The following is a 24,382-nucleotide window of genomic DNA, read 5'->3' as shown; positions in this document are numbered from 1 at the left end:
ATTAACCAGTAGGTGTCACAGTAACACCACAAAAAAAATCATTGAGGCAGGTATCATTTCCAAGAACATTTGAACATGTTTTCATAACCAGTTTGTTTTTGTGCCTGCGTTTAAGATAAGCTGCATGTACCCGATAAAGAAAAAAGATGAGAGGAAGAAAGGAAGTGGAGATTATACTTTTAAATCCAGCTTTTTTGTGTACACTTACCAGTTTCTCCTGTTTCAGTATTTATTTTCTTACCTCATTTTTAGTAACATTACATTTTAAATTTAAGTAGTCAGATTAATGGCTTAGAATCTGTCTTCTTTTCTCAAGACTGACACATGGTTAACCTTTCCCATGCCATTATGGCATAATGTATAGAGGAAGGAAGACGATATGGAGGTGTTAAACATCAGTTTGCCTTTGCAGACCCCTAGATGTTATTAATATAAAAGGTGAATAGGCCAACTTAGGAAGAGGCTAGTTAACTTTGCTTGCTAAGTAGAATAGAGACCTGCATCTTCAGTAATGTTATTATTTGTCTATTATTTTGTGTTAAACTTGAACTACATCATAAAGTGTGTGTCACAGTCTTCAGAGTTGCTCTGTAATGTTCCTTAAACCAGAATAAATTGTCTTATTGACAGCTCAGCTGTCCTAGAGAGTGACAAATGAGACATTGTATGGTAATTATGCCATGTGTAAGTGCATGGCAAGCTCAAAATCTCAAATGTTACTGAAAATATATTTTTTTAATGCAGCTTATGCAAGTTGCTTTAGTTGAGTCGTAGACCTCTCAATTCAGCAGAGTAGGTGCAGTTGCCAGAGCAGGTGTTCAAATGTGTTGGGTGACATTCTGGGCATTGTCCTGGGCTAAACGTTCAGCTCCCCCATCTGTCTCCAGTAAGGGAGGGAGATGGAGCAAGAGACCATGCGAGTGGGAGAGAAAAATATTTTGGCACACCCATAATGCTGCATCAACAAGGGAACATATCATGGTGAGGGTCAACCAAATGGCTCTCATTACCTGCAATTATGATACCAGATTGATTTCTCTGTTGTGGACTTTCAAGAATGCACTCAAGGATATTTGAGTGGGGAAAGATGGAATATATGCCCAAACAACCCCAAATAAATTCAGCTTTTATATTTGCCGTTATACATCCAGAGCCAAAGCTACTAGGTGGATTTTACTGGGAGCTTTCATTCTCATGCTGTTCTGACAGACCACTGACATCTCTCTTCCTCCCTTCATTTGGATTGGTGGAGTTTGAGCCGCTTAACGTGAAATGTTCCCGCAGTGATGGGTAGACAGTACCGCTGTGGTACTGCAAGACTTGTTGATTGAGATTTACTGGTATTCCTGTCTGAATGTCACAGGATGACTTCGACATCCACACATACAGACACATAAAGTGTCTCTAAAATTAGTAACGTAGGGAAAGGAACAAGGATAAAAGTCAGAGTATGAGGTTGTATGGCAAGGGGTCGAAATGGAGGCTGCTACTGCTTCATTGAAAGGCCAAATGGCAGCATTGGACTTACTGAATAGAATGATGTGGAAGAAGCAATTACAGAAGCTGCCAGTGATGCACTTCTTTTATCACAACATGTTCTGCTGCCTTAATGGTACAGTTAACTTTTGACTGACCTAAATGAAAAAGGATCTGACTTTTCAAATGCAGGAAACAACAATGCCAGGAAAAGTAGCTGCAACTATCAAGGCCAGAGTAATTATATCCAATTTTACTCATCCTCTTTTACTGTCTTTGGTTAAAAATTTGGGTGGGTATTTGTAATGAAAGGTAATTTTCTTATTCAGCTTCTGTCACTCAGGTCTCAAATATACTACACCCGGAGCTAAGTAAGTGGCGATAGCTTCCCCTTGGTAGCTGCACTTATTACCTGGTGCGATGAAAAGCTCACCGGAAACTAAGCTGTCGTCAAGGCCAGCAGGACGTTGTCTCTCCCAACTGCCTGAAATGTGGGATGTATGATTTTTCTTGCATTCTCTACAAAAGACTGTTTGATAAGTGTTTTAGCAGTTTTGTTCTATTACACACTGTGACTTACAAGGTACAGCATGAGTCAAACATGATCTTTGACCATATTTTTTGAGGCATTTCAAGATTTTCACAAGGAGATTTTGATAGTAATTCTACAATGTAAAAAATGTAAAATACTGGCAGCTGCACTGAAATAATTTGACTAAGCTACGTCATCATGACAGGTTGAAGGATTCTGATTCGTTAAGGCACAGATAAACTTAGAAAATTAACACATATGGGCTGTTAGCCAGAGAAAAATCTCAATTCATTATCAGGACGTCAGTCAACTCCCAGTTTAGGCACAAACTGACCCACTGAGGTCACTGAGTTTTTAGGCTCCAGTTGTCATCAGATGATCATCTCACCTCCCCTGCGTGCCAGTTGTTCACGTCAGATCCTGGACAAAAGAGTATCAGAAACACACTCACAGAAACCCAGCCTCTTCAAGGATGGTTTTGGGCAAGCTCTAGATCTGACCAGGAAACTTTCCCAAAACATACTAACAAGGTCCAGACAATATTTGTCATTATTCTCAAGTGATTGAAGATGAAAAGTAAAATAAATGCTTCAACTAAGAATTGTTACATAGACGTTTCATTTTCCGTTTGATATTTCTCATTTGCAACAGAAATGGCACCCTTATCAGTTGGGCAACGTGATGGTGGCACCAGTGCGACCTATAGCAATATTGAGTCCTGTAATAGTGGAAACATTTGTCACTGTATTATTTACAGTGAAATTATGTAAATCAACTTTTGTGTTAGCACAATCTCTGGGTAGTGGGAACAAATGTGCGAAATAAGGAATGACCTTAAAATGCCCAAAAAGTCAAAAGAAAAATAAATTTTGTAACAGTAGAAGCCATCTAAATCAGTGACAGCGACCTAAAGTCAAAACGTTCTTGCATGTTTTTGCATCTCTCAGCAAACATTGAAAAAAAACTTGTGCTTTTCTTTGAAGCCATTTCAGTAATGAATGTTGGTGATGTGGACTTTGCACACTTAGCACCATGCTTATTTTGCTGTGTAGACTAAAAGGCAATGTTTTTAAATGAATATTAGGAAAATAGGGAAGGTTATTGAATTTACATCAGTGTGAAAATAAGGACCCTTATTTGAAAGAATACCACTGATCACAATAAGCAAGAAGCAGACTATTGATAGTACAGTTTAAATGTTTTCTTACCCTGTAGGAAAGTAAGTCCATTAATATTGGAAGGCAAAAATGGCCCCTGTAGATCTAGACAGTGATATTCTGTAGGGGTGACAGTGCTCAGTGTCTGAGAACACTCTAAGCCACTGCAGTAGGAGTGTCTGTATTGAACAGAGAGAGAGAGAGCATAGACTCTAGCAGCTACCGCATGAGCGTTCATGACTGGCATGATGAACCACTTTCTCTGACACACACACTGTGAAAGATTGTTTTTTTTGTATCCATGGCAACAGTGCGCCATAGAAGCAGAACCAGAGTGGTGCAGTTGAACCTGAACCTGCTGAGATATTTGTGGTGATGGTAATGATGAGACACTGCTGGCGCTCCTGATGTTCTTTAGTGAGGCCTTCAATTTGGGCTAGTCGACAGTGCTCCTGTTATGAATGCACTGCATGCCGAAATGACTGTTGCATGCGACTGCGAGATTATCACCCTGATGTCTCTGATGCTGTCTGAGGATGTGGTCTGAAGAAAGTGTGATGTGGTTTGGGGATGGTGTCTTTCTCCCTCGTTCCTAACCTCTTGGCCCTGTCTGTCACTCCCCTGATGCGCTGATTGCTATGCAGCTCTGTACTTGCCTTTGGCTCTTTATCCCGACCCCAGCTGTATCCGTGGAGACCAGCTGTCAGCCCAGTCAATTCCCCTCCTCTTCCTGACAGCCCGCATCGCCCTTCGGACGCAAACCTGGAGATTGGAGGAAAGCCAGAGATCTACACCCAGACTGAGGCAGAGATGGATACAAATGAAGACCGATGGATAAGCAGACATGCACATGCAAGAGGGATGTGTCCTGGCGGAGGTGATGTTACCCAAACAGAACAGACGTAAACTCGCTTTGGCTAAGTCACCTTATTTCTGCTGAATTTGATATTTCTGTTGTGCCTGACAGAGTAAAGTTTATACTTTTTATAGGATCTTTAGAAGAGAACTTCAATCTTCTTGAATTTCTGAAGTCAACCACTGCTACACAGTAGTAGATCAAGTCAAGTCACCTTTATTTACATAGCACTTTTTACAATACAGATGGTGACAAAGGCAGAAAAAAAGCAACAGTGGCAAGGAACCAAAACTCCATCAGGTGACAGAATGGAGAAAAAAACCTTGGGAGAAACCAGGCTCAGTCGGGGGGCCAGTTCTCCTCTGGCCAATGAACGAACAGTGTATGATTATGATTCAGGTAGGGCTGCATGATATTGGGAAAAAATTACATTGCGATATTTTCTCATCGATCACAAGTTCAGTATGGCGTACCACAAAGCTCAGTACTAGGACCGTTGCTTTTCACTCTGTACATGCTACCCTTGGGAGATATCATTAGGAAGCATGGAATTAGTTTTCACTGTTATGCTGATGATACTCAGCTCTATATTTCTTCACGCCCTGACGAAACTTATCAATTCACAAAATTAACGGAATGCATAGGTGATGTAAAAAATTGGATGACTAGTAATTTCCTACTACTTAATTCTGAAAAAGCAGAGATTCTAATTATTGGACAAAAAACTTCCTCACATAATAATCTAGAATACTGTCTAACACTTGATGGCTGCCCTGTCAAGTCTTCGTCGTCGGTTAGGAACCTGGGTGTGCTCTTTGATACCAATCTTTCATTTGAAAGTCACGTGTCTAGTATCTGTAAAACCGCATTTTTCCATCTTAAAAATATATCTAAATTACGTCATATGCTCTCATTGACAAATGCAGAACAATTAGTCAAGGTTAGATTATTGTAATGTTATTATGGGTGGTTGCCCTGCACGCTTAATAAACAAAATACAGCTGGTCCAAAACGCAGCAGCTCGAGTTCTTACCAGAACCAGGAAGTATGACCATATTAGTCCAGTTCTGTCAACACTGCACTGGCTCCCTATTAAACATCGTATACATTTTTAAATATTGCTGATTACTTACAAAGCACTAAATGGTTTAGCTCCCCAGTGCTTGAGCGAGCTCTTAACGCATTATAGTCCTTCATGTCTATTGTGATCTAAAAATTCTGGCCAGTTGATAATACCTAGAATATCAAAATCGAGCAGACACACTCTGTCAGTTCAAAGCTAGACTAAAAACACATCTCTTTGACCTAGCATCTCTTTGACCTAGCACACATTATAGACTTCTATAATTCAATGTTAGGCTGCATAGATTAGGTCAGCCGGAACCGGGAACACTTCCCATAAATCCTGATGTATTCGTTACATCATAAGAAGAATGTCTATGCTAATATTAGTCTCTCTGTTTATCCCAAGGTTTACCGCAGTCCGTCGGATCCAGGCTATATCCAGATCTGATGAGGGACCTGCGCCTAGACGCGACGACAGCCCAGTCCTGAAATGTCAACTAGGCTCTTCCCTGTGAAGGCCTCCCTCCCCTCCCTTTACCTCTCTACAGATAAAGCGTTGTCGGGATAATTCCGGTTCGCGTGGCTACGTGGAAGCGATAAAAATTCTGTATTATTAATTTTAAGGCCAGACAAGTTGTATGTTGAGGGTTGATTTGTAGGGAAGGACTACACGCCTGCGCACATATATTCAAATGCTCACACCTATAGACTGAACTCGTAATACACATGTAATACACATACACAAAAACGGTGTCGTGTTAGCGGCCCCTAAGTTAATAACTAATGATCGTTGCAATGGAAGTGAATCAATCAAACTAACTTTAGCTGGACAATAACTTTATTTTAGAGCTGCTATAAAGCCAAAACACTTTACTTTAATTTCCTATTATCAATGTAAAGCTGCTTTGGAACAATCTACATTGTTAAAAGCGCTATATAAATGAAGATGACTTGACTTGACTTTTATTTTTCTGCGATATATATTGCGATATGAAAACAATTTCACCAGATTAAAGTGAATCGGTTCAAAAGGAGTCATTAGTTCACGAATCGGACGTCTCATTAGTGGACGTGTAGCTTACGGCACGCGTTGTGTGATTATCCCGGCAGTTCAGGACATCGCAAGATTTGTGTCAACACAGAAAACATTTCATCACTGGATAGGTTTTTTCGTTTATTGAAATTGTGGTTTATGTCAGCTGAATGTGCGGAACGCTTTTTAGAGAAGATAAGACAATGGATTTTTTAGCACAATTCACACCCCGCAGTAATTCAGGAGAAAATATCTCTGAATGCTCCACGTGAACCTTTGGTCTTCCGACCTTTTACCATCGCGTCAATTGATTTTTTTTTTTTATATGCGCAAGGGAGAGAGAGCAAGACAGCGCTCGTGTTGTTTGAAGACGGTGAGAGTGCGCGCTTGCGGCCGGGGCTCTCTCTCTCTGCTCGTTCTTATATGCACCCTGTCAAGCACAGCAGTCATTCTATTCTACATCACTCACCGATCAAATAAGGCTTTGGCGGGACAAAAATTCGCTTTGGCGGCTGCCAAAAAAAATTCAATACAGGAAAACCCCTGCATAACCGACTGTGTTTATGAGGATATTCACCGAGACGGGCATTCTGACTTAATTTTGAATTCTCGTGTCCGTTCAAGCTCAGAAATAAGAAAGAGGACTGAACTTTGTGTCTTCCCGGCTCTGTGCGCACACTTCTTGCACTTGATGTTTAAACTGACAGGACTTAAAAACACATGCAAATAATAAACTTTCACTCTATGATGGTTAAACTTTGCAATTAATCCGCGAATCACAAGCGTTACGGGCCGGGGAGCAGCTGGCCCGTACGGATCATGAATCACGGATCAACTACGATACCTATTCATGACGTCGCACATCCTGCGATGTGACTATCGTGGATGCGCACATCGCGATATCGATGCTAAAACGATACATCGTGCAGCCCTAGATTCAGGCAGCATTATAGGTCAAAAGTCAGATTGGATTGGAACATTCAGAATATTATCCAGTTCCATCTGTTTGGAGTCATCACGCCTGGACTGAGACGGGTTTATTGAGGATTAATGCCGATGGCTGTCGTGTCGATGAGGCCTTCACAGGGGAGTCTAGTTGACACAATCTCTACTGTCACCTCAGGGATGCGTTGTGGTCGTGTCTAGGCGCAGGTCCACCATCTGATCTAGATACGGCCCGGATTACAGTAAACCTCGAAATAAACAGGAGGACTTACATTAGAGTAGATGCCATTCTTCTTATATGTATTTTATTCTTTATAGATCTATTTTATTGCATTTTATTTTATTTATTTTTCCTGCTAACAGCACAGTTTAGTCCATTTGTTCCAACACTCTATGTTGTTAATATAACAATTGCAGCGTGAGCTTCCTTGAAGTTTAGTAAGATGTTTTGCCCACCAAAATTCCAACATAAAGGCTCAAACCATGCAAGAGTGAATGAAACGGTCTCTATACGTTACTCTCATACTCTCAGATACGTTTCTCTCATACGTTTTATGCATCCCTATGTGTTGAATTGTGACATGTAAGCGTATCATAGTGTGAGGCAGTTGCCGATATCCAACCCTACCTCAAACATTGATATTTGATTTTGTTCCTAGAACATCTAGTAATTCAACCATGACAAAAATTTGTTTAACTTACTTTTATGATAACTGATACTCTCTTATTGAGCATACTTTTCCTGATTTTTTTCTGCAAGTAAAAATCATATTTGGACTTTAACCAGAGTGATGCAATTGGCTTTGAAGTTTTTCAGAAGCTGAATAAAATCACATGGAAACACACTGGATGCCACACGTGGGATGTTCTTCAAATAGGGGAAATTATGACTGCTTGAATATCTGTTGAATTAATTTATTTTTTCCTGCTAGACAACATAGCTCTTGTCACAGTGTCTCTGAGCAAACCACATCCCTTTCCTCCTTATATTACTGCACATCAGCACTCATCTTAAATATCTGCTTCAGTCCATCCTGTGCACATGCGACAGTATTCCTGTCACTCCACTCCTGCAATGTGTCGAGACCAGGGTAGTGATCTGACAGATGTCGATGGCAACTGCACTGAGCCCGATTGCCACATTGCCTCTCTGGTCTTGACGTCCAAGGTTAAGACAATCACCGGCAGGTGGGTGTGATTGAGCCTAATGGACTGCAATTGACATGATTAGCGTCTCTCTCACCTCTGCCGAGGTGCTACTGGATTGATTTTAATAGCCTCTCCTGGCAAAGTGTTGATAGAGAAATCTGTTTGGCATTCATGCATGTTCCGTTAAAGCTTCAGCTTGACCTTCATGCTGATAGACCCTCTGCCACATTCACTTATTACTTCTTCCGTCTTTTCTTTGACATCCAGAAATGTACCTGTTTTTTGTGATTTGGCCCTTGTACTACAGTTCTCCTCTGTTTGCTGAAAGTAGAGTACAAAATGGTGATTGATTACAAAGATGGTGAAAAGAGAGTTTGAGCAAAAAAAGGATAATGTTATGTTTAAAACATCTTTTATGTGTTTAATAGATTTGAATAGATAAGTGGCTAAAATGTTTTTAGGAGCATATGTGTCTAAATAATAAATATAAATATTATTTATAATAATATTTTAATTTTTACCCTCTGGATGAAATAATCAACTTTTAAGGGTTGGCTTTAAAGGTTTAATAATAATAATAATAATAAATTATTATTATTATTATTTACACTCACCTAAAGGATTATTAGGAACACCTGTTCAATTTCTCATTAATGCAATTATCTAATCAACCAATCACATGGCAGTTGCTTCAATGCATTTAGGGGTGTGGTCCTGGTCAAGACAATCAAAAGAAAGGTGATTTAAGCAATTTTGAGCGTGGCATGGTTGTTGGTGCCAGACGGGCCGGTCGGAGTATTTCACAATCTGCTCAGTTACTGGGATTTTCACGCACAACCATTTCTAGGGTTTACAAAGAATGGTGTGAAAAGGGAAAAACATCCAGTTTGCGGCAGTCCTGTGGGTGAAAATGCCAGAATTTAGCGTAAACAGAATGAGAACATGGATCCATCATGCCTTGTTACCACTGTGCAGGCTGGTGGTGGTGGTGTAATGGTGTGGGGGATGTTTTCTTGGCCCTTAGTGCCAATTGGGCATTGTTTAAATGCCACGGCCTACCTGAACATTGTTTCTGACCATGTCCATCCCTTTGTGACCACCATGTACCCATCCTCTGATGGCTACTTCCAGCAGGATAATGCACCATGTCACAAAGCTCGAATCATTTCAAATTGGTTTCTTGAACATGACAATGAGTTCACTGTACTAAAATGGCCCCCACAGTCACCAGATCTCAACCCAATAGAGCATCTTTGGGATGTGGTGGAACGGGAGCTTCGTGCCCTGGATGTGCATCCCACAAATCTCCATCAACTGCAAGATGCTATCCTATCAATATGGGCCAACATTTCTAAAGAATGCTTTCAGCACCTTGTTGAATCAATGCCACGTAGAATTAAAGCATTTCTGAAGGCGAAATGGGGTCAAACACAGTATTAGTATGGTGTTCCTAATAATCCTTTAGGTGAGTGTACATTTATATAGTGCTTTACATATGGAAAAGGGGAATCTCCTCAACCACCACCAGTTTTATTTGATTTGTCAGGTTTTGAAAACAATATCCATAAAAAGTCAATTACAGACAAATCAGTTAACAATCAATGAATACCGTGCATTTATGCCATACGATGCTTACGATTTACTGTTGATGATTTATGACAATATTGTAATAGATTGTAGGTGGTGGTAAGAGGGCATATTTTATCTCCCTCATCTTTTTGAATGAGCAGCTAGCAATAGTGTAGTATTGACATTTCAAAAAAAGTCCCGGTGTATTTTGTTTATAATTAAAAGTCCTAAAATGTAATGCACTCCTACACATCTTCAATATGCTGTTTGTTCAGATCTCACCTTTGTCAGTTTTATCCACTCTAATCTACTATGTTTTTTTATTTTCATCATCTCATTGAGTCTAGCTGAAAGGAGATGGGGGTTTCCTAGCAAGCAACTATTACTAGGTGAAACCAATCACCTTGATCTGTTTTTTGGGTAAACTTTTTGTTCTTTTTCACAATGACCTTCCTACTCCATTACTGTGCTGTCTAGAAACAAAAATGTTGATTTGAAGAAAATCAAGGCAATTGTTCTTCTGATCATTTTGGATCTTATTTTACATAAATGCTTAATGATTGTGCACACAATTGTAACTTTCTTTGGATGTTTTGTAGATGAGGGCATGTCGCAGGATAAAAACACAGCTATCATTGACATTGACAGAGATGACCTTTCAGCAAAGGCTAATATGATGGATGGCCGTTTGCAGTGACCTAATAAACACTGTTATTTATAATATAATCAGGTGAAATGGCTAATGTTGTTAATTATGGCAATAAGTCCTTTTAATTAGACCGGGTGCAGTCAGGGAGTAGAAAACACCAGAAAATTGAGTAGAGGGGGTGCAGCACAGCACGTCTATTAATGATATTTTGTTACGTTTTCAAAATGATTGATTAATTTATGACTTTTAATAAGGACGTTTCTGAGTCCAGCTTGTTTTTAGTCAGAAGGCCTGGTGGTTCCGTTTTGTGCAACCTTATTTGCATGAATGGGTCTTCTCTGCTCTGAAGGTGATTCAGAGTCTGCCTCGAATGACAATCCAGTCTTCTCAAGGCTCTCTTCCCAGCTAACAATTTTAGGTTATAAGAACGTTTCCGTAACGTTCCCATTAAGTTATAAAAACGTTATTTCTGAATGTTCTAGAAACGTTCAAAGCGTCCAGTTTTTTAGACGTTGTATTAACGTTATTTCTTAGTTATAAGAACGTTATTCAAAACGTTATTAGAACGTTCAATTCTCCTGTTATATAAACATTGTATTAACGTTCTTGCTTGGTTATAAGAACGTTGTTCAAACGTTATTGTAACATTCAATTCTTAGGTTATAAGAACATTTCCATAACGTTCCCATTAAGTTATAAAAAGGTTATTTCTGAAAGTTCTAGGAACGTTCAAAGCGTCCAGTTTTTTAGACGTTGTATTAACGTTATTTCTTAGTTATAAGAACGTTATTCAAAACGTTATTAGAACGTTCAATTCTCCTGTTATATAAACGTCGTATTAACGTTCTTGCTTGGTTATAAGAATGTTATTTAAACGTTATTAGAACGTTCAATTCTTAGGTTATAAGAATGTTTCCATAATGTTCCCATTAAGTTATAAAAACGTTATTTCTGAATGTTCTAGGAATGTTCAAAACGTCCAATTTTTTAGACGTTGTATTAATGTTATTTATTAGTTATAAGAACGTTATTAAAAACGTTATTAGAACGTTCAATTCTCCCGTTATATAAACGTTCTCTTAATGTTTTTCTAAGATTATAAAAAACGTTCTTAAAACATTCCATTCACTTGTTTAAACATTTAAACATTCTCAGTGTTTTTGCATATAATGTATATATGACAATCATTTTATGAAAGCACCTTAAGAACTTTCAGATTTTAAAATTAAGACAAAAGATCTAGAAAGATAATTAAAATCAAAAAGACCCATGAATCATGTCTATGTGTAATGTAGTCCACTGAAGGCGAGCTGAAGTGAACCAAAGTGTAGTTTATTTCAAGATACAGATACAATTGAAACCGACTTGGGTTAAATTGAAATATGAAATTAACATGAAAATAAACCTGGACTAAAACATAGAACAAACTGATTAAACTTCAAAATAATGAAACATGAAACAAAACTAAAACAGCCTCTTTACCTAACCCTAACCTATCAGCAAGCTAAAAAAAAAAAAAACATTTTAAATGACATTATCCACAATCACATCAGCTTCCACTTCCGGCACATCGGACTGGACTGGACTGAACCCTGAGAGGATCTTCGGAGACACTGCAGGGAGAAAATAAAACAGTGTTGTATTAAAGTGTGGTGAGATTAGTATAAAAGCACTGGGATGCTGTACTTGCTCATGCAGAATATCTAATTAGATTTTCTGACAATTTACAAAAAGTTTAATCTGCTTTGGAATATTGGGAGAAAAAGATACGAGATAAGCTCTCTGCTCTTGTCCCTAAGCCAGATGCTACTAAATTTATACTGCTTTTCATGCTCAAGGACTTTGTATTGTTTCTATTTTAACGCACTCTTAAAGTTTAAATTGCTTTAATGAGCCGTGCCACACCCCAAAACTGCAATCTAATGATAACTTTGCTTAAATCAAAAATATTTTAAATGGTCATTAATGGATCATAATTATTGCACAAATATTATTAAGTAACAAAAAGCTTAAAATATTAAATAATTATTGAACTAAAATATAGTACATTTATTGAATTGATGAAAAGGTACACTTAAGGTGTTTGGTCACTTAAGTGTGTGACCCAATTATCATAAAGGAAAGCACGAGGGTTAAACTCAAGAAAAACATTAATGTTATCTCTCCATCACTCCCCAGAATAAAATGCCCCAGTTAATGTGGTCCTCTTAGTAAACAATGGATATTAGGCCTAAAAAAAAAAAAAAGTTTGGTTCCTGTTGGTTGGTCATGGGTCGGTAGTTTTTTTTTTTTTTTTTTTTTTTTTCAGTGGCAGCAAGAGAGAGGAAGGAAATTATTATAATATTTTTAATTTTACTTTACAGTAGCGATGGATACTCTATTTTTTCATAACATAGCCTACCTATATTACATTTACATGTACCTATACCACCTTGTGTGTCCCAGCATGTTACACACACACACACACTGATTTTAAATGTGTGTACTTTTTTCTTCTCCAAACAACCAGACATCTCAAGCAATGTTTCATCTATACCTCATATCATGCAAACTGATGATCTAGTTAACTTTATTAAAACAGTAGCAACTGCTGCAAAACTAAGTTAATTAGCACTGATACAAGTACTTGATTCATACAACACGCAAAATTCAACCAACTTACCTAAAAGCTGTCGTCTCTGTGTCCGACGTCTTGTCCCGCTGACGCAGTGTTTGATTGACGGTTCGTGCCGCGCTGCAAAACCACGCCCATCTTAGGTAATAGGTCGTTTGGTAATGTGGGGAATGGTCAGATAAAACTACAGTCTATGGATATAACACATTCCCTGTTTTCTCTTTGACTGTAATTGCAAAAGTTATTAAAAACGCTAGTTGTATTTTTTTTTTTTTTTTTTTTTTTTTTAGAGGTAAAACCAAATTTATAATTGACTGTAGTTTTTGAATTATTTCCTGTTGAATAAATAATTATTTTATATCTGAGATTTTTTTCTAATAATAAATATTTAATATTTTTTTAATAAATATTTTAACCCCAAAAAATAATTTCAGTGCATTGTCACTGTATATACAAATTATATTTCTGAAGTTGTTTTGCAGAAGATAAAAGCTGTATGACTAATTTGTAATTACTAATATTTGTTTTAATTTAGTAACGTTTTTAAAACGTTCCACTAACAAGTAAGAATAACGTTTATCAATGACATGTTGGCACAACGTTACTTTGGTAACTCTGAGAGAACTTTTTAATCAGCATTGTGATAAAAGTGTCTAATTCATACAACAAGCAAAATGCACTCAACTTAAATGAATACTGCTATTTTCCTGTACATAATTTTTAATATTCTGGGATTTTTTTTTTCTGACCATAAAAAATATTTTAATGAAATAGTTAAATAATGTCAGTGCATTGTGTCATTAGTTGTGTCACTGGATTTACAAATTATGTTTCTGAAGTTGATTTGCAGAATAAAAAGCTGTATAACTAATTTGTAATGACTAATATATATTTTTTAACATAAAGTTTTTAAAACGTTTATCAATGACATGTTGGCACAACGTTACTTTGGTAACTTTGAGAGAACTTTTAATATATATTTTTTAACATAATAATGTTTTTAAAACGTTCCACTAACAACGTAAGAATAACGTTTTAATGCTAACGTTTTTAGAACGGTTATCAATGACATATAACGTTGGCACAACGTTATAATAACGTTACAGCAAGAACGTTTTTGATAACTTTTAGAGAACTTTCAGAGAACGTTAGCCAATGTTCTGAGAACGTTCCCTGTTAGCTGGGTTGCTTTCTCTGCCAATTGTTGCTCTAGCCTTGAAATGGTAACAGAGGACTTTTCAATAACTTTGATGCTCATACAAATGATGCAATTCATTCCAAGTGGAGTATGATTACTAATGCGTAAAGAATATTAGTCATGTCAAACTTTGGGTGCACAAGCTATATATCCCTTTTTCTTTTATAATAATTCTCTAGAAACCTATCCGCACACTGTTTCTCTACTCTGTGATGATAGCTATTATCTTTTATGTTTTCCCCATATGAGAACACACGCAGGGCATGTAAGCACTTAGTACTGCTTTGTATGAATAAACTCCTAATTAACCTAGTTGCCATTGTAACCAAGTTTTTGTAAAGTTTCTACAGTATCTGTTTGACTGAGAATTTTGTTTGGGGGATGCGTTTGTTTGTGTTTGCATTTGGCTCTAAAACCCAGTCCCCTGCCAGTTCTTGAATTGGTGACATCCATCATGCTGGTTGGCTTCATGTAATGTGCAATGTCTGTGGCCAACACATCTTGGTGTTTTATTTATCGGTAGGACTAGGATGGAATGGATAGATTATAAGCATTTCAATGAGAATCTATGAATCTGTGGGCTTTTCTCCCTTATTGATTGTAATTATTACAAGAAGCAGCAAATAATACAAATAATCATTGCATTGTAAACACTAAACAATCAGTTTACATTTAATGTGATAAACATTATTATCATTGCTTGATCCTTTAGAATTCATTCTAATATGCTGATTTGGTGCTCATGAAACATTTCTTATCAATAAAACAGTTAAAAACAGTTGCTGCTTAATATATTTGTAGAAACGATACATTTTCTTTGAGGATTCTTTGATGAATATAGTATAAAATAATATGATTTATTTGAAATGGACAGCTTTTGTAACATTTATAAATGTCTTTAATGTCAATGATTAATTACTGTCAATAATATCTTTTTTGAAATGCATTCCAAAATTTTAGGTGGTTTCATTTCTAGTGAAATGTCTGCCAAATGAAAATGCTTTGAATAGGTTTCAATTTATTCAGTGGACATTGATTTGAAGCATTTATACTTTTACTGTGGTTGTTTTAATGAGCCCTGTCATTTGTGTGAGTTTGAGAGTGTTAAAGAAACCTCAGGGATAATTTTGCTCTGCCATTGTACCCAAAGTGTTGTGTTCACTGCAATGCAACATCACCCTTGAATGGAGGTCAAAATGCACAAGAACATCCAGACACACAACTGCACTTGTCACCAAAAACATCAAGACACCTTGAGATTTTGTTCTTCATATTTTGTCCGTTTTGTAAATTGTATTCAATGTTAAGTTCTGGAAAGGAAAAAAAAGAAACTTCTTTTGGGAGAAACTTCTGATGGTGACTTTTCCAATTTAGTAAAAGTTAGAAGCAGCACTGGTGTTGTCTTCAATAAAAACAGTAATGCTTTTTTTATGACTTTAACATTACTGGCAAACCTGCAAGTGGCAAGCAACAGTTTTTATTCGCCAAAAATATTTTTTATATGCATTAAGTGCATGGTGGTTTTGGACCCTGGTTATATATCTTTTAACCTTTTCATATTGTCTTCTATATGATTTGCTGTAACTGCATTTATATACTTCACAAGTATATACAGATTGACCTCAATAACTCGTAATCATCTTTCTTCTGGTCTTCATCTTGACTGTAGGCGGTTAGCCCACCATCCGTTGGCTGAGGTGAAGCAGATCTCTGGCTGGCCAGGCGGTGGATGGGTGTGTTGATCTCATTAGTACACCTGAACTCAATCCTTGCAGTTCGCCTTAGCTCTAATGAGGATCCCCCACTGCTTGCCCTTCTTGACACACTGACTGTTTTTGTTTGGGTTTGACTGGTCCCCACTCTTCAGTCAGAATGGTTTGACCTTTCATAGAGCTGTTTTTCCAACCAATGTACAGTATAAAATTTCTATGTTTGCTTTGTGATTATACTTCTTTTCTCTCCAGCAAAGGGTTTCATCTGATCAGGTTGTAAGTCTTCTTGTGAATGATGATTAGTAGGAAGTTTGCTCCACTATTTGCTGAGAACTCAACTCGAATGAAGACAGACTGTTAAAATTCAGTGTGATTTTACATTTGTCTGCACAGAATGAATTGAGCGTGTATGTGCTTAGAGAACATAATTATCTCGCCGCTTATTCGTTAGTATTAGTCTGTATAGGGGCAAAGTTACATTTGAATACGAGTATGCAGATGGTGGTTTGGCTGAGGGCTGTGAGAACGTCGGTGGGGAGTTGAATAACAAAACCGCAGAAGTCTAGACACGCCCCGGTAGCTGTGAGAGTCTTCTTCCATTGTGTAAAGTTATTTAATTTCTGAAACATGACTCTTATGTTCTCAAGTGCTTCACAGAGGGACCATTGAACCTGCTGTTTCCTTTCAGCCTTTAATGGGGAAGATTTTGTTTTCACCCAGAAGCAGCGCTTTACCACACTTTCCTGTGAGAACTGATGTTTTGTGATTTATATTTACTTGTATGAAGGAGTTGGAGTTGTGGTTTAGGCTCAGGGTAAGGTTCCATAAGGTTCGCTGTCCCCTGGCATCTCCAGGGGTATTTTTGCTGCGTAAATGACTGGTCATATTCGAGCATACGGCAGCACTCGCATTGAACTAAGTGTACAAAGAGTGACTGTTTTGCCCATGTTATTTTTATTTTTATTTTTTGATCATCGCTGTTGTAATGTCACCGGGAAGCCAGAATGTGTATCCATTAACAGAAACATGCAAACAGTGTCTGTCTGTTTTACGTGTTATTTTTAACAAACCGTATTAGAGATGCGTTGTCAGATTTAAGATGATATATATATCTATATAAGTGGCGTGCACGTAATGCCGCCTCTCAAACAGCTTGTTGGTTGCACAAGTACCAAAATGAGTGGCTTACGGTCAAATACACACAAAATGGTCAATGCCCATCTTGGCGAGTATTCAGTCAAACACAGTCAGTTTTGGAATGTAAACAGTAGAGAAAGATTGTGCGTGTTGTGTATCAGTATATTGGATCCGTGCATAAGCTCTTAAAGTGACAGCAGTCTAATATTATTGCTGCTGTCTGTCATGTTAAAGAACAAAAGACAAAGAAAATCACTCTGCTAGTCTTGACTGAATAGCTTTTGGAACTTTAATTTGTAGGCATATTAATCTGGATTTAGTTTTTACAGTGAAGCCTATCCAATGTTATTTTACATTTGATTACTTCAATTTCTGTAGTCTTTCTTACTTTAATATACTGTTAGACCCACCTGAAAAACTTAAAGCTGTGTTTTCTCTCTTTATTCTTTTGCATTTATTTGTTCTTATTTTATTACTGACTTTTTAATTGTTTTTTTTAATGAAAAGAATATTTTTCATTTGAAGTTGACTTTTGTTTGTATATGCTGTCAATTATAGTTCTTAGAAAATAAAATCGGTATTGGCAGATAATACTTTAAAAAAAAATCGGAATTTGCCAAGAGAATTGCAGTCGGTGCATCTCTAATATTTATAAACGTTAGTTTAAACGTTATGCACTTTTTCTTTTTTACAGATAGTCATGCTATTTCATTGCTTTATAAACAGTTTAATACAGTGCTTTAATATTTTGCCTATTGCGGCCTCATGTGGCTTCAGGAGATAGACAAAAGTTTTTTTTTTTCCTAACTGAAGTCATTCCTTAGAATATTATTTAAGTATAAAAAAAATTCAAATTTAGTTTTTCAGCCATTTTGTCAGCCCTAGTTTAGCTTTAGCTCTGAGGAAGGCAGGGGCGCTTTCCCTGATAACTGTTCCTGAGATCAGTTGAATTGAAGCTAAACCTGTTGGCCGAGCTACCATATGCTGGTCCCCAGCAGAGATCGGGAGGTTGAGGTTAGGTATGAACTGCAATTACCTCCCTGCTTCCAAGGTGTAACTCCTCTATGGCAACAAAAAGTTAAGAGGGAATAAAGGCACCATATTCAGGCCCTAGGATTTAGCTACATTTTTACATGGGTTGCAAAATATTAATCTTGCAAATTAATTAGTTGTGAAATTTGGTTTTAATGCTTTGTTTTTAGCAACTGAATCATTTCAAGAGCTGTAAGAAATGTTAGTTGCCATACAGAGTACAGGGGAGGGAGGACCACCTGATATTTAGATAATTATAAAGCAAATATAATTACAGCCAAGTAGCACAAGATGTTTTTGCTGTCTCTGCTAAATTGAGTATGACAACAGCTTCTTTTTAATTGCATGTTTGTGATATGTTTTAAATAATTATTTTTTTTCTCTCAGCCAGTTTGAGAAAACAAACACTGTGAGTGACTGACAAGTAGAGGGAAGGTTCTACAATTAGGCTCATGAATATTTGTTTCCTTTTTGATGGTCACGATTTTTATTTCATCTAATTACTTTTCACATTTTTTAGTGAGTTTGTATTTTAATCTACTTTTATATCTACAGGTTCATTATCCCCTCTGTAAATTGACAGTGCAATAGGCACATTTGGGGTGTAATTAATGTCATTTTTTTTAACTTAAAGGTGCTCTAAGCGATGTTGGGTGACGTCACTTCTTGTTGACGTTTGAAGTATTGTCACACAAACGGAGGCTAGCTCGACTCTCCCTCCTCCTCATCCCGTCCCCTTCCCTCCCTTCCGTGCTTCCTGAAACCTTTTCCCTCTTCTTTGCTATTTGTTCATCGGAATGCCGTGTGTTGGCCATATCAAAATTCAAAAGAATATCATTCTAACGTTAGTCGTTGTCTAGGATATCTCTCCTCTAGCTAACTTCCCTCTTCATGCTTCCTCCACTCCCCACACCCCCCTTCATGTGCATGCTCACTAACCCCCCAACCCCCACCCCCAAATCATTCTTGTTGGTTATTGGCTGGAACCATAGACTGTAAAAAAAGATGGACGACGCCCCTTCGCTCTCTTCCATTGGTGAGAACTGAAGCCGCCAGTGTCCCGATATGGCGCTGACATCTTGGGACTTGAGTCTGCGCAGTAGCGATCTCTGGACCAGACCTGCGCAGTAGTGAGCAGGAAGTAAAGCCGTGAAATCAACACCCCGCCCTCACTCTCGCAGAATGCACTCTCCCTGCACTTTTTTTAAGTGGCCTATGTCTGTCCGTGTCGCTTGATTTTTGATCATGATGAATTTTGATGTCTGTTGATTGCAGTACAACAAGAGGCTTTTTAAAAATAAATTCAATCTCCTCAGTCCTCCGAAGATCCCGAAAAAAAAGTCCGTTGGTGCTTCAGTGACTACTTCGCTCAGAGAACCTGTCAATCACAGCTGTCAATCATGACGTTACACCACCGTTTTTATAGCATCACGTAACTAACTAAAAACAAACTTATTTTTAAAACAGACACTTGAACTTACATCAGCGTGATAAAAACGACAGCAAATGACAGAAACCACCTTTGGAAAAAATATATTTGAAGTATAATTTAATTGTTTAGTTGGTCTCACGTCCCGTTGAATAACACGGGGAGGCGGGGTTTATGACCTATACTAGGACCAGTCACCGGGGGGTCGATCGAGGCGCTTTGGCTTCACTTTTCAGGGCTTGTGCTGCACGCTTGGCTGGAACACTGTTTGTTATGTTTCATGGTCCAGGCTGGCCCAGTTTGTTTTTGTTGCCGTTTGTGGAGCCTGGGCTGTCTACAGAGACTGTGTTTTTTACAGTGTGTTCAGGGGACATGCAGCTAGCAGATAGTGAGGAGATGTTTGCTGTATGTGACAAAATTTTCAGAAAATAAAATTTCAGCCTAAAAACGTGTGACATCGCTTAGATCACCTTTAAAGTGCTGAATTTTAAATTAATGTTGGCTTACTGAGTGCATTGTGAAGTTGATGCCACTTCTGATGCTTTAATCTTTGGTATAGTAAGGTTATAAATATGTATATATGTAGGAGAGTTTTTATTATTTTATTTTATAAATGTAGAACAGCGATAAGAAACTTGTGTATTTCCATTGCCTCCAAATTGACGTTTTATTCATTGAGGTGTTTTTTTGTTGGCATAAAGGTTCTCTCAAAAGTCTTTCAGAAGGTCACTTGTCTTGTTCCTGGTATTTCATGCTAAGTTCAGTAATTGAGAGGTTTCTGTGATTGAGAGGTTTTGTGTTTTTGGAGTTCTGTGTTTCTTTAATGAAGGTCATTTCCCAAGCACAGACTTTCTGATTGATCACCAGCACAGCATGTTTACACCGAAGTATGTGAATTTGTTTTGACTCCATTAATGAAGTAAGACTGATGGCTGTGATTCTTGGCCAAGCCACCAATAACTGTGTGTGTGTTTGACTATTGTGTGGACCACTAGCTGAATTAATAGTGCATGTGAATGTTTGGAGGGAGGCTGTGAAAATGTAGATTTGGAGTTTGACAGATTATAATGCCTGCCATCTGGGATTGAGTCGAACTGTTTGCTTGAGCTGTGCTGGGTTACTGCTAAATAACCCAATTCTCTCCTCTAATGGAGGACTGGCAAGAACCTAGACTAAGAATACGGGCAAAATGTGCCGTTGTTTGTTTGCTTTGTTCCTCCTTATGAGATTTGGCAAACCATTCCTCTAAAGAATTTCCAAAATTAAATACCGCAACAGCATTAGCAAACATGCTTTTCCTGAGCACCACAAAAGCAGTTTTTCCTCAGCGCACGAGTGTGATCCAAAGCAACAGATTGGTCTAATTTTGTCCTTAATCCAACATGCAGACATTCCAATTGCATATTAGCACGTTCATATGTCACCAAGGAACATTTTCTCATTTACAATCGCCTATGAAACTTTTGTCTTCTAAACAGATGGCAGAATGCAATGGTGAGCTTGTAACCATAGAGAGCAGTAACTAAATTGCACTGTATGCAATTCAATTCACATCTCATCTTTTTGACACTCTAACTCTGAATTGGTCTTTAATGTGCATGAAGCACTGTGCTCAGGTCCCTTTGTAATTGTCAAGGGATGGCAGTGTAGAATTAAATTAGTTGGCTTCTCTCTCGTCTTGATAATTGCATTTCCAATTATTTCTTCATACATGTATATGCAGACAATTCACTTGGACTAATCAACATATTTGATCTGAGAAAGATTTTACAGTTGAGAAATTCAGAATACACACACACACCACACACACACACACACACACACACACACACACACACACACACACACACACACTCACACTCACACTCACACTCACACTCATTGACACAATGCAATCTCTAGCCGCTTACCCTAACCTTACCCATCACAACTAAGTGCCTAACCCCAACCCTTACCCTAAACCTACCCTTAACCTAATTATAACCGTATCCCTAAAACCAAGTCTTGACCCTCAAACAGGCCTTTAAATGGGTCTCAGAAAGTGAGGACTGGCCAAAATGTCCTCACTTTACTCTTTGTCCTCACTCCAATGGTCTAAAACTCAAACTGGTCCTCGCAAAGATAATTACACACACACACACACACACACACACACACACACACACACACACACACACACACACACACACACACACACACACACACACACACACACACACACACACACACACACACACACACACACACACACACACACACACACACCCGTCTGTTCTCATAGATGTTATAGTATGAAAAAGTAACTTCTTGAAGCTCATTTGCAGGCTCAGTTGGTTAATGCTTTTTATGCTTTGTCTTGTGGATTTCATCTTCAGTGTCACTGTGAAATCATTCTAATCATCTCTCTCTCTCTCTCTCTCTCTCTCTCTCTCTCTCTCTCTCTCTCTCTCTCTCTCTCTCTCTCTCTCTCTCTCTCTCTCTCACACACACACTGTTTATAGCATTTAAACATCAGAACACTTACAGATGATGTGGTAAGAGTCCTTTTATTCAGGTTTCTCTCCTTCACTTTGTCAAATATTCACTCTTTAATTCTCTGTCTTGTTGTTCATTATCAACAAGCATACATTTTAAATTTGATTCCTCCTCTCTGATATGATTAACCCCATATCACAGACTATTAGAGGACCCATGCTTAACACAGTATTTTAGTCTCATACTAACCACAGCATTTCATTCACAGTCAGCTCAGTTTTTTTGAGAAAAAAAAAGCTTTTACTAATCTGTAATCTTTCTAAAGCTTTCCTTGAGACAATTGCTTGCTTTCTTGTGCGTCTAACACTTGAGAATGGCCTTTTATCAAGCATGTTTCATGCTTTATATACATCCCTAATGAGGCTGCATGTATCTGTAAAACTTATACAACTTGTTGTGAAGCTGTTCAGCTCATGGTAAGTGTCTATTTGTCAACAGGGAATACATTACAATAATTCCTCTCTTTTCTATAAATTCATGGTAATTTTATTAGATCTAACAAAAACAAAATTCTGAATTAACTCAGGAAACTTGACAATCAGGATGTAAGAATTGATCATAATAAATAACCAGAGAAACTGGAAATGCCTTGTTCAACATAAAATTAGGGCTGGGTGATAAAACCTTAATGGTAATTATCGTGATATAATTTTCCTTGATAAAACGATAACAAGAGTTTGATAAATGCTCGATAAAATGTTTAACGAACAAAAGTTTAGTGCTACTCATTTGAACCGTGCCGCCACGGACCATTTATCCACTCGGCAGCGCAGCATGAGCTTATTATAGCACATGCGCTTACTTGCTAAACGTCTCGGTTACGCGGCCACTAAACAGCGCTGTGGAATCCAGTGAGAAGTGCTTGAATTCAGCAAAGAATACAAATTGTCTTGATTTAAACTAGTTTAAAGCCAGATGAAACAGCACTGACAAACAGGAGAAACACTGTGCGAAACGATACAGTTAAAAGGTTTTTCCATCTACAAATCACCATGAATGCAATCATATCGAATTGTATTATATTATTAATGTACAGGGTGGGCCATTTATATGGATACACCGTAATAACATGGGAATGGTTGGTGATATTAAAGTCCTTTTGTGGCACATTAGTATATATTAGTACACACCACCCATCTTGAGGAGTTTGCCCCCTCACATATACTAATGTGCCACAAACAGGACTTTAATATCACCAACCATTCCCATGTTATTACGGTGTATCCATATAAATGGCCCACCCTGTAGACATGCATTAATGGAGTAATAGAATATATTTACAGTATTTTTTTGTGATTAAGCTAGCATTTGTGCATTTATACTAAATGTGTTTAGGCTACTGTTTTTTATACACGTTTTTTTTTTTTTTTTTTTTTTTTTTCATGTGAGGTGCGCATGGTCCATAAACTGCGTTTATCATGATCTATGCTACTATGGAAGACCAACTGTTAATTTTGATTAAACTCAAATAGTCAGAATATTTAAATTTTACCATATATAAATGAGGTTGTTACCATTTTTACAGATGTAACTGTTTTTGTTAATGAACATAAATTTGCATCTGCATCCTAGCTGCTACTATGTGCATTTTTGAGAGACAACATGTGTAATATTATTAATACTGCAGCCTGCACTGCAAACTGTGCCAAAGATACTTGCCATCAAAGTCAGGCAACACAAACCTGTTTTATGACTTGAAACAATATAATCTGTTAGCACATGCAAAAATGTAAATACATTTTTCTCTTAAGATATTTATTTTGTTAAAGCTTCAGTCCGTAACTTTTTTGGGTTAAAAAAAATTCTAAATAAATTTGAGCAAGTACATAACCAGCCAGTGTTCAAAACTATCTGCTTGCCTTAGCTCGATTCATAACGGTAAGCTTGTAATAATGTTTTTATTTCCAGTGGTACTGGTGGATTTCCGCAGAAAATTCGAGCATGTCTTTGCGTCATTACGTCACATCTGTACACATAAAGAAGGTGTCTCGGCTAGTAGGCTATGTTGCGTGTGAGGATGTTGGAGGTGGAGATTTATAGCTTTTTCTCACAGCACTTGATATAATTAAACTTATCAATTTAATTGCGCATCCAGAAAGGTTCAAACGACAATCACCAGTGACAACTGGATTCACCCGTTGTAAAATGCAAGACTTCGGGGTGGCTACAGGAAAAAAAGAGACTGCAACCGGGCCCATGCAAAAACAAGGATAAATATCGGAAGGGCATTAAATGTAGTCACGCAATGCTGATGTTGTTAACATTAACAATTTGAGAACAAAGTATAATTTGCA

At 37.7% G+C, this 24,382-nt stretch overlaps 1 protein-coding gene across 3 annotated transcripts in view; it reads left to right on the top strand.

The window, feature by feature from the left end:
- diaph3 (diaphanous-related formin 3) overlaps nt 1–24,382 on the top strand; it is a 339,063-nt gene that overhangs the window by 4,299 nt on the left and 310,382 nt on the right. Inside the window, exon 2 of one of the 3 annotated variants that reach the window (XM_084101804.1) lies at nt 22,055–22,087. The exons of the other annotated variants lie outside the window; for them this stretch is intronic. Within the exon in view, the coding sequence (XP_083957930.1) occupies nt 22,055–22,087 (33 nt within the window). The remainder of the gene's footprint in view (nt 1–22,054; nt 22,088–24,382) is intronic. 3 annotated transcript variants of the gene reach the window in all.

Source organism: Abramis brama (genome assembly GCF_963993115.1).
Source record: "Abramis brama genome assembly, chromosome: 23".
NCBI lineage: Eukaryota > Metazoa > Chordata > Actinopteri > Cypriniformes > Leuciscidae > Abramis > Abramis brama.
This window is presented reverse-complemented; position numbering and strand designations above follow the sequence as displayed.